General features: G+C 43.9%; 1 protein-coding gene across 2 annotated transcripts in view; it reads right to left on the reverse strand.

Moving 5' to 3' along the window:
- The window catches only part of Slc19a2 (solute carrier family 19 member 2), a 35949-nt gene that overhangs the window by 5564 nt on the left and 15228 nt on the right, over window positions 1-15157 (reverse strand). The window contains exon 6 of one of the 2 annotated variants that reach the window (XR_006146832.1): window positions 12405-12853. Coding sequence is in view for 1 of the 2 variants with exons in the window: in XM_042674414.1 (XP_042530348.1) it covers window positions 12725-12853 (129 nt within the window). In the remaining variant the exon portion in view is untranslated. Of the gene's footprint in view, window positions 1-10790; window positions 12854-15157 lie in introns of those variants that run through there. The other variant, XM_042674414.1, reaches the window with a different exon arrangement.

Genomic DNA, 15157 nt, shown 5'->3' on the forward strand with positions numbered 1-15157 from the left:
CGCCCTCGCGCGCACGCGCAGAAGACCCCGGGAGAACAGGTCCGGCCTGGCTACGGTTTCCGGGGAGACGGCCCGGAAGTCCAGCCCGCCGCCGCCGCGCCTTTCCGGGTGCAGTCGGGCCGTCCCAGCGGTGAGGCCCCCTCGTGCACGTCTTCCAGAAGCTTCTCCAAGGTAACCCCATGAAACAGAAAAGCTCGTCTTTGTCGTTTTGTTAAAGGATGCGTTTGACCCCGGCGTATCTAATCCCGGAAACAAAGCTGCTAGCGCTGCGGACGGACGCTGGACGGGCGGACCGCGCATGCGTGCGCGCCGCCCCCCAGCCCTCGGGAGCGGGGCTGGGGGGGAGCGGGGCTGGGGGGAGCGGGGCTGGGGGGGGACGGGGCTGGGGGGAGCGGGGCTGGGGGGGAGCGGGGCTGGGGGGAGCGGGGCTGGGGGGGGGAGCGGGGCTGGGGGGAGCGGGGCTGGGGGGAGCGGGGCTGGGGGGGGAGCGGGGCTGGGGGGGGACGGGGCTGGGGGGAGCGGGGCTGGGGGGGGAGCGGGGCTGGGGGGAGCCGGGCTGGGGGAGGAGCGGGGCTGGGGGGAGCGGGGCGGGGGGGAGCGGGGCTGGGGGGGGAGCCGGGCTGGGGGGAGCCGGGCTGGGGAGCGGGGCTGGGGGGAGCGGGGCTGGGGGGGGAGCCGGGCTGGGGAGCGGGTCTGGGGGGAGCGGGGCGGGGAGCCGGGCTGGGGGGGGAGCCGGGCTGGGGGGGAGCCGGGCTGGGGGGGAGCGGGGCTGGGGGGGGAGCCGGGCTGGGGAGCGGGGCTGGGGGGGGAGCGGGGCTGGGGGGGAGCGGGGCTGGGGGGGGAGCCGGGCTGGGGAGCGGGGCTGGGGGGGGGAGCGGGGCTGGGGGGGGGGCCGGGCTGGGGGGGGAGCCGGGCTGGGGGGGAGCCGGGCTGGGGGAGCGGGGCTGGGGAGGAGCGGGGCTGGGGGGAGCGGGGCTGGGGAGCGGGGCTGGGGGGGAAGCGGGGCTGGGGGAGCCGGGCTGGGGGAGCTGGGGAGGGGGTGAGCGGGACTGGGGGGGGTGAGCAGGGCTGGGGGGGAGCGGGGCTGGGGGAGCGGGACTGGGGGAGGGGGGGGAGCGGGACTTGGGGGGGGAGCGGGGCTGGGGGGGAGCGGGGCTGGGCCGGGGGGGCCCTCCACCCGCGGCTGACTCCCAGACTGAAGAGTTCAAGCCCCTCCTGAGTGAAACCTGCAGCCTGGCTCAGACTGGCACTCACTGCTCGGCAATGGATGTTTGCTAGAAGACTGGACAGAGCACACCAGACTCCCCCTTACTAACCAGAGCAGAGTAAGTTAAAATGCCAAGGCCATCGTGAATTAAAAGACTGAGTGCTTCCTGCCGTAGATTTACAAGTTATAGCTGTAGTGATCTACTATTTCAGCCACTTCAGGACTCAGTCTGGGGCCTTGAAAAAGAGAAGAAAAAAAAATGGTCCTTTTCGGACTCTAGTAATGCTGAAGCTGAACACTCTGAACACTCCCTGTTTGCAAATGCTTTCTAAATTCATAATAGCCAAGAAAGAAACGACTTACCCGTCAAATGGTTAATGGCTGAATAAATGTAACATGTCCATAAAAATGTAATATTCAGTAGTAAAAGAAAAGTATTAAAATAAGAGTATCAGCATTCCCTCAGCCCACCAGGAAAACAGCTGCACTGGCACAAGGCTTCATCTGTTTTGGAACACAAAGCCTATCAAGGCTTTCAGTTTCCAAGACAATGCAGAAGATGAATCAGCATGGAAGAACCTTACCTACCTACGTTTATCAAACATGTTCTATCGAAGAAGGTAGACACAAAAGATTACATACATCAAGTTAACAGACTATCAGGCACCCTAAATAAGGAAGCTGTACAATATAGTATGTGAGGAGATGATGAATAGTATTTAAATCATACACGTGTCTCATATTTGGCTGTACTTATAGAAATACATCACCCCCCAACCGTTCCTTATAGTTTATCCTTATAAGCCACAGCAGAGCTGGAGGCCTTGAGTTTGCCCCTGACCCTAAACCAGCAGGACACCGACTTCCCGCTCATCTGCCAGCAGGGCATTCCTCCTAACAAATGCACTCAGTGAAGAAGCACTATGTCCATATGTTCGCTAGATTTGCTCAGCCCTTGTTTCATGTGCTCAGCACTTCTGATGGATGAAGCAATTTCCTGCTGATCTCCTCTAGCTTACTCAGTAGATAGGAATCTTGTGCATAGCCCTTAACTGAAGGAGAATTTAATGGGAGTAAGTTATGGAAAAGAAACAAAATGAATCAGTTTATCCTTTGGGAAAACAACAAACACAGTTTACTTTTTAAATTATTGACGTTAAATCTGTTTATTAGTTATGTTTCATTGCCTAAGAAGTAATTGCTCTTTGAAAACCTCTACCTGTATTTGAACAGAAGCACTATTTGCAGAGATACCCTGTACATCTTTTACTCAGTGAGCTTTATAACAGAAGTTCCTCTTTCTTGACATTCAGACATGAATATTTAGCATGATAAGCAAACAATAATAAGATAGAGAGGCTAAACTACGGAGACCTTATTGAAAGTGTACAAGCAGAATCTTCTATTAACGTGCTACAGGTGATTAACAGACCCACCTATATAAAGTCTATATGTTTTTAATAGAAAAATGCTTTTCAAATAGTAGTCTATACTCATAATCACTTATATTCATTACTGTTAACATCACAAGTTTACTAAAAACACATTTTGGTTGAGGACAAAGAGCTGGCAATAGAATTTGCATGAGCTTAAAATTGGTATTCATTTCCAAATGAAATGTGTTTCTGCCTGCAAACACATTTTACTTACAATATACAGCCAATATACTCAAACTAAGAATCCGCTTATTGTCTGTGACCAAATTTCAAACTGTAAGCAAGTAGAAAAAAGCAAAGAAAAGTATTTAGCTCGTTATCAGAAAGAAAAAAAAAATTAAGCATGTTTCTTGGCTGGCAGGGTTTGCAGTGGGAAGTGTTCTCTTGGCATTGACTTTGAAAGTAATTTCTTAAATGGAGTACATATGAGGAGTAGTGAGTGACAAGGAATAGGGCTTTCCACAGTATTTGCATGTGTGCAGCTGGTGGAGGGGTGGGGAGTTAGCGATCATATTCAGGGCCTCACAACACTAGACAAATGCTCTGCCACTGAGCTATATACCCAGATAATTAAACCTGTAAAAGATGTCCCTAAATTGTCTAAGTTGTGAGTGTATTTGTAGTCCTAAAAGTTGAACTCAGGACCTGTGCTTGCCATGAGCTCTACTTCTTGAACCACACCCCCACTACTCTTTCGTATGTTTTTGAGATGCTCTCACTTTCTTTACCTGGCTTACTAGCTCTGAAGTATGATCCTTGTCCTGCCCAAGCATGAACCACCATTAGTTTCTTTGAAAATAGTGATTAAAAAAAACAACAACTATGCTTCTAACCCATGTATGGTAGAAACATGGTTTGGTGTTCTAGTCAGTGCCTTCCAGTGACAGTCCAGAAAGTGTAGTGTCTACATATCTTTCTTTGGAGGTTATCAAATTTTAAACTCCCTACAGAACTTAGATCTGAAAGTGTATCTTTGCTATTAGCAGATAATGGGGAACTGTCTTTTGTATCTGGATATAGAGAGTTAATGTGTTCCAAGACTAGATTGCTACAACTTAAAGGTTACACCATCAACCCATGTGCTTTTTAAAACATAAGTCATCTCATGGCCCTCCTTAATCTTGATCATAAAAAACTCCTTCCTATCTTTGATATTTCCAAGGTGATTTTCATTGCTGATCCCTTCACATTATTAAGATGAGTGTGAACATCTACAATGCCAGTTTCTTATAGTCTTTCTGGAGATGACCTTCATCAAGTTGAGGAAGTTCCCTTTTATTCCTAGTTTTTATTTTTTACATCCTGAATAGATGTTGGATTTGCTCAAGTACTTTTTCCATATCTATTGTAGATCTGTAGGTTTGTAGTTTTGCTTTCTTGTAATATATTTGTTTCGGCATTAAGCTAATGATGACTTCCTGAGTTAGGAAATGTTTCTTTGGTTTTTATTTTCTAGAATAGATTGTGGAGATCTGTGTAATTCTATAAATATTTAAATATTTGATGCAATTTGCCAGTGAAACTATCTAGGCCTGGTGATTTATTTTTGCTTTTCATTAAAGATTCACTCTTTGATAGATACAGGTATAATCAGTGTTTTTCAAGGGTTTTTGTCCATTTTACCTAAATTTCCAAATTTATGACCTAAGAGTTATATACTCCTTTACTATCCTTAACTGCCCATAGAATCAATAATGATGATTCCTCTTTCATTACTGATATTTATCGTCTGTGTCATCCTTTTGTCTTAGCTTGGTGTGAAGTTTATTTTATTGCTCTTTTCAAAGAATCGGCTGTCTTGGTTTTCAATTGATTTCTACTCTTTTTTATTATTTCTTTTCTTAGTGCGTTAGGCTTGAATTGGCCTTTCTTTAATTCTCCCAAGATCCAAGTTTAAATTACTGATTTTGTACTTAATTTTTTTCTAATATGTAATAATTTTTTTTCTAAAGATAGGTTTCTTATAAACATCATAGCTGAGTTTTATTTGTAGTCATTCAGTCTGTCTTTGGTGTTTTAGGCAATTTTACATTTACAGTGATTTTGATATAATTGTATGAATAGCTACCATGTTGGTAACTTTCCTATTTGTATTCATTTTTTTCCTCTTTTTTAAGAGAAAACAATATTATATTCTTTATAATTATTATTTCCCTCTTTTTTTAACCTCTTTACTTTTATTAAGGACTTTTTCACTACTTCTTAGGATAGTAATTTTGCTTCTTTAAAAAATATTACTGGTTTGTCTAATTCGGTTTTGGTTCTCTCTCTATATATATGTATACATGTATATTTGTTTTTCTTCATTATCCACACCCAAATTCAGTCAAATGATTTATAAATCAACTTCAACTGTGACTCAGTGGTTAATTTTTCTAGGGATGACTTCTGCTTCTAGCACCAATTTCACCATATATATGTATGTATATATAGTGAAAATATATATATATATATATATATGTATATATATAGTGAAGTATATATTGTACCTATGTTGAAGCTCTGACCGATTAAGGCAAAGTTATGTTTTCCATTTATTTTTGTGCTAGTCCTAGGGCTAACACATTCAGCACCTGAATACTGTCCCTGAGCTTTTGTGCTCAAGGCTAGTGATCTACCACTTATGTCATAGCTCCACTTATATACTGTTTGGTGGTTAATTGGAGATAAGAGTCTCACAGGCTTATGCCCTCTTCTTAATTGTAGTCAAGCTCTAGCACATTAATGAATTCATATCAGTTAGCTTAAAAGAAAAATAATATGGCTGATTGAGAATGTGTTACTGTAGTTTTGAAATATTTTTAAAGTTATAGTAATGGAAATTTTAAACTGTAATCGCTGCATCCCCTTTCCTTCCTTTCTTTTGAAGGGGAACGGGAAAGGCAAAGCAAAACCAATCAGATCCATCACAGACTACCCCATGTCCTAGCTCGAGGCTAAACGCTCCCATGGTAACAAGTATAAATGAATGACTTCACAAAGAATTACATAATACCACAAGTGATGCAGAAAGGTGCTATGGAAAGAGGTGAAGAAGTATTAGGACAGGATTTGTTAATGGGGTGGGAAGTGATAGGCAGAAGTCAAGAATGACTTAAGCTTTTAGCTTTTCCAAATGGCCATTTGGAAATGGGGATTTACTGAGGTCCAGGAGAAGCAGGGTGGCCAATTAGGAATCAAGAAGTCTTGTTATTGATGGTTATGTTATGTGATTGATCAATTAGGCAATGAAGTAAAGATGGAATAAGCAGCTGTGATTCTGGAATTCAGAAAAGACTATATATAAAATTTGGGATGAACTATGTATAGACAGACCATCAAGTCATAGGCTAGTATAAAAAACATGCAGGTGTAGTGACAGAGTTAGGGATGTGGGAGATGTAGATGCCCATACACACACACACACACACACACATATACATATATATACATATATATATATATATATACACATATATATATTCTCTATACACACACACACATATTGGAGAACTGAGCCCCTCTGGGATGCTGCAATATTTGGCTGTGCAGAAGAACTACCACCAACAGAGAGGATCCCAGGAAGCTCCAGCAGAAGTACAGAGGAGGGCTGAGCTGAACTCCATCAGCTGAATCTAAGAAGGGATTATGATTCAAGAAGTGATGCCCAGTGATGTGAAATGTGGCTAACAGGTCACATACAAGGAGAACCAGGAAGTTCCATTTTGGCAATCGTTTTAGTGAAATGGTGGGGATCCTAAGCAAATTAGAGGAGACACAGCTCTTTTCTGATAGTTTTTCTAAAGAAAGGATGAAGAGCAGTAGCTAAAAGGGCACAGAGTTCAAAGAGGAGAATTTATTATGAAAATCAGCTTGTTTCAGGACACGGCACCTGCACAGGTGCTGACAAAGATCCTAACAATTTACTTCTGTGACCATAAAGTTTTGTAAAATTCCAAAACTAAAGCATTTTAACTGCAATAAACCAGTATTCTCCTTCCACTCTTTTGCTTTCAGTAACCACTCCACCTTCATTGGCTATTAGATACTTCTAGAATTTGACTAATAACTAAATTAGCAATGCATTGCCCTAATTCTGAATAAAAAATTGTTTTTAAGTATGACAAAATAGTTCTGAGTTGAGAATTACTTCATGTATTTTTCTATCCTTAAATCCTGAAGAACTTGAGTGAGAAAATATAATTATGTAAATCTAAACACTGGAAATAACCCAAGAATTCTGCGCTATGAACCAATGATGTTATTCCTGATTGTAGTCTTTGTGGGTTTTGTTTTAGTTTTTGTTGTTTGTCGGTCATGGGCTTGAAATCAGGGCCTGGAAGCTGTCCCTGGAAGCTTTTTTCACTCAAGTTGGTGCTCTGCCACTTTGTGCCACAGCTCTACTTCTGCTTTCCTGGTGGTTAACTGGAAAAGTCTCGTGGACTTTTCTGCCAGGGCTGGCCTTTGAACGAAGCTCCTCAGATCTCAGCCTCCCTAGCCAGGATGATAGGTGAGAGCCACCAATGCCCAGCGATCTCTGTGTGTCTTTTTAAGTTTTCGTTTTCAAAGAAATACATCATCAATAATGGGAAAAGTAAATTTATAAAATGACAAGCCTTTTCAAAAGAAATAAACCCGAGATAATAAGCACCCTTTCACATTGGATGCCACTATCAAACTCAAACTTCTTTATTAAACGTGTTCAAAATAGAATTGGTAAAGGTGTCATATTCCAATTACAATTATTCCATTTCCGGGAATAACTAGAGAGCCTTCATTCTGTTATTATTTTGAAACAGCCTCAAACGAGTATCTCTGCAGAATATGGTACCAAGTGACCTGTATCCTGTGTGTTTCCATCACCCAGCCCTTCCCTGGCCTAGTGTCCAAGTGCTCATCGGCCTCCTAGGTGAGTGGCACAGAAGGGCTATTCTGTGTCATGACTACGCACACAGCTTCTCTCTAGAGCCCGACGGGCACGTTCCTGGAACTCACTTGCTCCATTTGAAGGGCGGTTTCTCAGTATCCCCTTCTAAAACAGAGTTCTCACCCCCTCTCCATTAGGCCGGGGAGTGTGGCCCCAGCGCAGTGCCCAGGCCCGAGCCTAAAGGACCCCCAGCCAGCCCGGGGCCCAGCCGGGGCCACGCATTGCCAGTAAACCACCAGAAACGGCCGGGCGTGGGGCCGTGGCTGAGTGGTTCAGCGCCAGGCTCGAGCCCAGCGGCTCAGGGCAGTGCCCAGGCGCGGTTCCAGCCGGGACCGGCACCCGCCCATCTACCCTATATATATCCTAGATATCACATGTCACATATAACCGAGATACCACATATATCCTAGGGATCACATATATATCCTAGGGATCACATATGTCATGTGTAACCTAGATACCACACATATCCTAGGGATCACATATATCCTAGGGATCACATATTTATCCTATGTATCACATTTATCCTAGGTATCACATATGTCACATATAACCGAGATACCACATATATCCTAGGGATCACATATATCCTAGGGATCCTACGTACCTGTATATCATAGGTAACATAGATGTACATATTCAGTAGGAGAGGGTGAGCTGCACGGCTCAGGGGCTCATGGGAGGCCCTGGGGGGGCTCGTGGGGGACTCAGGAGGGGGGGTTCGTGGGAGGGGCTCGTGGGGGACTCAGGAGGGGGGGATCGTGGGAGGGGCTCGTGGGACTCAGGGGACTCACCAGGGCGCCTGCCCCAGGCCCGCCCCGCTCCCCACCCCAAACCTCATCTTCACCGAGGCTTTCCTTCACGCTAGAGCTCGACGTGGATCCTGGAGGGGGACACGACGCCCAGCCTTTGTAAACAGGCTCCCCAAAGCCTGACTTCCCCTCCTGAGCCGGCCAGCCGAGAGAGCCGCTTCCTGGGTGGGTGGACAGCCGGCCCCGCCGTGAGAGCCGCCGAGGACCGGGGCTGGCAGCCCCGCAGCGGGCGAGGCACTGACGCGCAGGCGCGAGCACCCGGAGGGTGGAGGGTGGAGGGCCCCGCCCAGATCCGGCCACGCCCTTCAGGCCACGCCCACCCCGGGCCACGCCCGCCGCCTGCCGCCCGCCTCTGTCCCGCGTCCGCGAGCCCGCGGGTCTGCGCTGCAGCGCTGGCCGGCTCCAGCCCCGCGGCCTGGACACCCGTTCTGCTCGGCCCCCGCCCCGGGGACGCCCGTCTGCCCGTCGGCTTTCCACCGCCTGGCACTGATCCTCCGTGGGGCTGTTTTCGGAACGAGGTCTGCCTGCGGTCCCGCACCCTCCGCCCGGCGGACGGACGGGGCAGGGCAGGGCGGGGCCGCAGGGACCACCGACGCGGGTAGGAGGCCGGAAGAAGTGCGGTGCCCCTGCGCGGGCGCTCGGCCTTGGGAGGGTACCGCACGAGTTCTGTGCGGGCCAGGCGCCGACCCGCGCGGGTGGGGACGCCCGGGCCCGCCGGTCCACCCACCGTCCCACGCCCGCCGCGCTCCCGGCGGCCTGCCGGCTGTCCTGTCCTGTCCTGCGCGCTCCCGGCGGCCTGCCGGCTGTCCTGTCCTGTCCTGCGCGCTCCCGGCGGCCTGCCGGCTGTCCTGTCCTGTCCTGCGCGCTCCCGGCGGCCTGCGGCTGTCCTGTCCTGTCCTGCGCGCTCCCGGCGGCCTGCCGGCTGTCCTGTCCTGCGCGCTCCCGGCGGCCTGCCGGCTGTCCTGTCCTGCGCGCTCCCGCGTCCTTGCTTCCTGTGTGCGCACGTGTGCGGGGACAGCCTTCGAGCAGAAGCCCCCAGCGGGAGGGCAGAGCATGCGTCCAGGAACCTCCCGGGTGTGCTCGGGGCCCTCCTGAGTCTCCATCCCCCTTTCCATGGTTGTGGGCCCACACATTGTTTTGGACTGCAACTGTGCTCTTGTTTTTCTTGTAATTGTACACTTTAAGTTCCCTGAGAGCAGGAACTATGACTTTAATCTATTCCCAGAAATGCGCTAAAATAGGAAGAAAATAAAATAGGAATGAAAGATAAAAGGAGGCAGAGTTCGACAATTCTCATTTTGATTGAATCATTCAAACTTTCTTTTGAGAGTGCAGTTTTGAAATTGATGGCTACAAATTCATTGTAAACGGAGCGTAAGGGATATGAAATTCATTGCTCAGCCTCCTACTCAGGGTCTGCAATGATTAGCTAGTACTGAAATGTATTTTCATTTCATCAAAACAATCCTGTAAATTACCATCTCATTTGCAGACACAAAACTGAGGCACAACAGAATGACTTTCCTAATATAATCCATTTCTGAGTGGTAAACCTAGTATTTGAAACTCTTCTGATATTTAATGAAAACAAAAATTGGCACTACTACAAGTTCCTTTTCAAGAAAAGACCTTCACAAATACCCTTCTTGAAGAGTAACATGTTAAACAAATCTATTAATAATTGAAAAGACTTCAAATAAGCGAAACAAATACACATTATACAGTTCTATCCTTGAATACCCTGAAGAATTGGATTAGAAATGATAAGACATTTTAATCTTTCATGATGTACCTCTTTAAAAAAAATGATAGGCATTTAGCTATTGTATTGACAGGCAGCTATCAAATACCATTTCTATAATTTACTATTCACAGGTCACAGGATATGTTTCACAACAAACAACAAATATAAGCTAAGATCACTGTTCAGAAGGCTTATAAATCTGACTTTTTTTTTTTTTTTTTGCAGAAGTTTTCCAAGTTTTCGGTGGTATCTAATCAGATACCCTAAGTAGCTTTTGGAATGGGATGTTAACAGTACTAACTTGGATATTGTGAGAAAAATATTGACATGGTGTTCAGGCTATAATAAAAATATTTCAATTGGTGGCAAGAAAATGCTTGAGTATGTTGGTGGTAGGACAGAGTCCTTCAAAAAAGACTTTCAATCTTGCCAAGTCTTCAGTTTCTAAAAGAAAACTTTCAAAAGAGATGTGAGTGATGCCAAGATAAAGAGGAAACACAACAAAGAAAGGAGTCAAAAGTAAGATCATAAAGCAACTGAAGAATTAACAGGGTGAGTAAAGGTTAATCAGGAAGGCTAGAAAAGGGAAAAGCTTAACATGAACCTTGTCCCAGGAAAATTATTACAAGACTTAAGAGTATTACACAAAGCTGCTTTTGAAGAAGAGAACTTAAAATAATCTTGATTTAAAAGTGAAGTGTATTGTAAAATATTTATTTAGTAAAAATAATTTTATAATCTATACAGAATTGAGTAAAAAGTACAACAAATTATTTTCACTTTTCTGCAAAATTGCATACAGTACAATCAGCACATTGCATTCAGCATTCTACAAATATGACCACATGCCAAGATGAAACAGATAAAAGTTCAGGCCGGGTGTCACACACTAGGAATTAAATTCCAGGGAAGCAATGCTTTGGTAATGTGAGCTCTTTGATTATACAACAGTTCATTTTTTTAAATCTTAAATAAAATTCTTCAAATACTACTTTCTACTTGTTTCCAAGTAAACAATTGCCTATTAGAGTTAAGGAAATAAATACCAAGAAAATGAAAACAAACGATAAGACTGGAGGTTTGTTACTTCATGATATCACTCCCCTTCGTCTTGCTTACTATTTTTTTCCTGTCCCTTGATTAAAAAGGAAGGTAATGGAAATGATCTATTCCTTCCCTTATTAATTTGCTTCCAGGATGGCTGCTTACCTCTTCTGGTTTTGTTCACATTGCTAGGGACCAAATCCAGGGCCTTGCACAAGTGGGATACAGTCTCCACCATGGAGCCATATCCCAGTCCTGATTTTGCAATCTTGCTACTATTAACACGGTTGTGTCATTCTTTAAAAGTTAACACCCTAGTTAAAAGCACCTTCCTAAATTCTTTTCATAATAAGGCAACAAAATTGGCTTTATTTTTCATGACTCACACAAACTTGATAGAATGATTTCAGAATTGAATGCAGACAGAACACTTGTTTTTTCAAGCATCTTGGGATCACTAGCAAATTTTAATTTAAGCAAATATTCCAGGTATCTATCCTTAGAAATAAAGGCTTATTCAAGGTCCAAACATTCATCCTAGTTCCTGCCCCATTGAAATAAGGGGCTAGGTTTATGATGAAGGCTTTGGAATAGTCCAACTCATACTGACATCTTTATCTTGGGCAAGAAAACTAAAATAACATAAAAGCTATCAATGAGAATGAGGTTATTTTAAAGAAAAAGTCCTTTTCTTTTGAAAATAAAAAGGAATGAAAATACAAAATGGGCTAACTCTCTTCAGCCCAAACAGATTTTTCCCATACAGAATTAACAGTACATCATAATAAAGTATTAAAGACAAGCAAACAAACATTTTCTGATTAGATCTCTTCATTTACATTATTAGGAGGCTTTAAAACTTGCCTTCATTTCTGACTAAATGAGCTTCTCTGGGAAGCATATGAATAATGCAAAAATCTACTTCAAAGGAATGTTTTCACAAATAGATAATGATCAAGACAGGAACCAAGAACATTCATACAATGAATATTTAAAATTAGAAATGACACTTCTTATAGTACAGAACATTAAAACAGAGCAAATATTGCCATTGATAGAACAACTTTCATCTGTTAAAACACAAATGCACAAGAGAAACATAAAATCAGAATGAAATTGAGTAGAGGCAAGTGCTGATAGAACACATTTTTATCATGATTTGTAACATCCTGTGGACTCTCTAAAGCTCTGGTCCCACTGGCCAAAGGTCTAGCTAACTGGATTAGAGTCATGTATGACCTATAAAGCACTATACTTCCCTTGCTAATCAAGTATACAACACCAAGTGCTGCTTGACTTCTGTGGATTACTTGATTTCCAAAATCAAGTTTACTCTTGAATTAGGAAAAAAAGGCATCCTTGGATTGTCTCTCACAAATAATTCATGAAAGAAACTCCACTTCTGGCTCCTCTCAAAAGCATCATGTTACTCCAGGGATAAAGGTGTCAGCTGAGTGGTTGCTTTGAAGCCAGCAATTGCATGTTCATAAATATTGGTCTAAACTTTAAAATATTAAGTATATCCAGGCAGTTCTTGTGCAGAGTTCTTGCAATAAGCAGCCCTTCAACAGTGTGTTATGAAGTAGTTTCTTGAGAACTCGATTCTGGATCTTCCTGCTTTCTGCATTTTTTCACAACACTGACTATACCACTAGCCAGGAAAACCACAGCGATGAGTGCAAAATAACTGGCATAAATCAGGAACTAAAAGAAACAAAGGTAATAATTTGTGGAATTATTAATTAGAGATGAGCTACTTCATTACATATGTGAGAAGACACTAATGAAACTATACTCGGAGTTCGTTCCTCAATAAAACTTTAAAAAGCACTGCATTCTGACACTGTGGCCAGCTTCTGAAGACAGAAGCAATATAGCATGACAGTGCAGAAACCTATTTGGTATGAATCCTGGCTTTACAACTTACTAGCTCTGTGACCTCAACTGAAATACTTAATCTCTGAGCTGTGACTTCTTTAGTGAACGAGATCATGCTTGTCAATGTTTATTAGCACAATGGCAATGTTCTTAATACTACTGTTTTTAATTGTTGGTGTTCATGGCTGTAACTGAGTCATGTAGCCTATTCTTAGGGTAAGACTAACAGGACAACTTCTGAAGATCAACAACTTCTATGGGGAGGAACTGGGTTTGAATTCAGGTCCTCAGTCCAAGTCTAACACACTCTCAGTCCAAGATCAGGAACTTTTATTCCTCCCCAGAAGAGGGCAGTAGAAAGCCAATTATAGTTCTAATTATAGGATTACTTTTATAAAATCTTCCTTAAAACTAATTTTTAACTTGACTAAGTAATTTATCAACATCTTCATCATTTCTTTCTAAAATACAACTTATTAAACACAACTTAGTAAGTACAAAGTTAGTTAACGGTACAGCAAGAGTGTGGCATTAAATCTGAGCCATGTCCTGTCAAATGTGAATACATTTCTTATAGGAAGGCTGCTAATTAATCACAGCAGTTAATATAATCATGGCAGTCTCCACACAGCCTACAAAGTATTATTATTCCACATTTAAATACACCATTTTTACAGGATTGTGTTGTCTCCTCCCTTTACCTATAATAGTCTGGTAGTCTTCCTTTACCAAACAGGAAAGATGACAGGCACTTAGTTTCTCTACTACTCTTCATGTGAAGGTGGGCATTTGAGTTTAGATGTCTAAATCCTTGATCTACCACATTATATTTTTTTTTTTGGGTCTGGTCTTGGGCCTGAACTCTGGGCCTGGGCGCTGTCCCTCAGCTCTTCAGCTCAAGGCTAGCGCTCTACCACTTGAGCCACAGCGCCACTTCCGACTTTTTTTTTCTGCTTATGTGGTGCTGAGGAACCGAGCCCAGGGCCTCAGGCATGCAAGGCAAGCGCTCTACCGCTGAGCCACCTTCCCAGCCCCGATCTACCACATTATTATCATTTGATCTTACACAAGTTACTGCACACCTCTCAGACTAATTCTCTGAAAATTAACAGCAGCACTGAAAATACGCTACTAAGCAACTGTCATATAGAAGGTGCTCAATGAACATTACTTACTAGTCATTTCTTTCAGTAGAAAAGACAAAGCTAATTATTAACATGTTATTTTTTTTTTTTTTTTGTCAGTCCTGGGGTTGAACTCAGGGGCCTGGGCACTGTCCCTGTCTTTGCTCTAGGCTAGCACTCTACCTCTTTGAGCCACAGCACCACTTCTGGTATTCTGGTGGTTAATTGGAGATGAGTCTCATGGGGACTTTCCTGCAGAGGCTAGCATTGAACTGCAATCCTCAGCTCTCAGCCTCCTGAGTAGCTAGGATTACAGGCATGAGCCACCAGAGTTCAGCAACATGTTATATTTTTGTGTCAAAAAAACCTATTTAAATGTGGACTATTAGGTAGTATGTATGGAAGGAATAGTGGAGAGGAATCCATGGACCCCATGGGCTAGGCATGGAGGTAGGCATTTCCTGATTCAATTCCCATCTTACTAAAGTCCACAGCAATACCTGTCTACAAACTCATAATACATGGAGGCATATACAACTATACAATTCCTGAACTAACGTTACATTGTAGGTGGTTGTCCAGGTGTATTGTCAATTGGTCATATGTTAATATCACAATTCTATTTGTCAACTGTAAATCATTACCTTGGTATTTGTCTGAGGGGTGCTTTAAATAAGGAAGGGAGGACACTTAGAGAGCTATGAGGTATCCTGAAGTAGGGCAACTCAAACATGTAATCAAGTTTCAGGGATAGATTAGGAATAAGCTGGGGCTACAGCTCCATGAGAGAGCACTTGACTAACATGCTAGAAGTCCTGGGTTCAATCTTTAGCATGACCTTGGGAGAATGGAGGAAAAGAATGAATGAGGAGTTAGAAGTGTGGAGTCTGGAAGTTGTTAATATTACCTCTCAGCTGAAAGAGTTCCTCTGTGCTAGTCATGTTTAAAATATGTTAAGGTCTAATGTTCGTAGGTCTCATTTTAGAAAAGAATGATAGGCCAGGTG

Source organism: Dipodomys spectabilis, unplaced genomic scaffold, assembly GCF_019054845.1.
Source record: "Dipodomys spectabilis isolate Male_0828 unplaced genomic scaffold, ASM1905484v1 ptg000019l, whole genome shotgun sequence".
Classification (NCBI taxonomy): Eukaryota; Metazoa; Chordata; class Mammalia; order Rodentia; family Heteromyidae; genus Dipodomys; species Dipodomys spectabilis.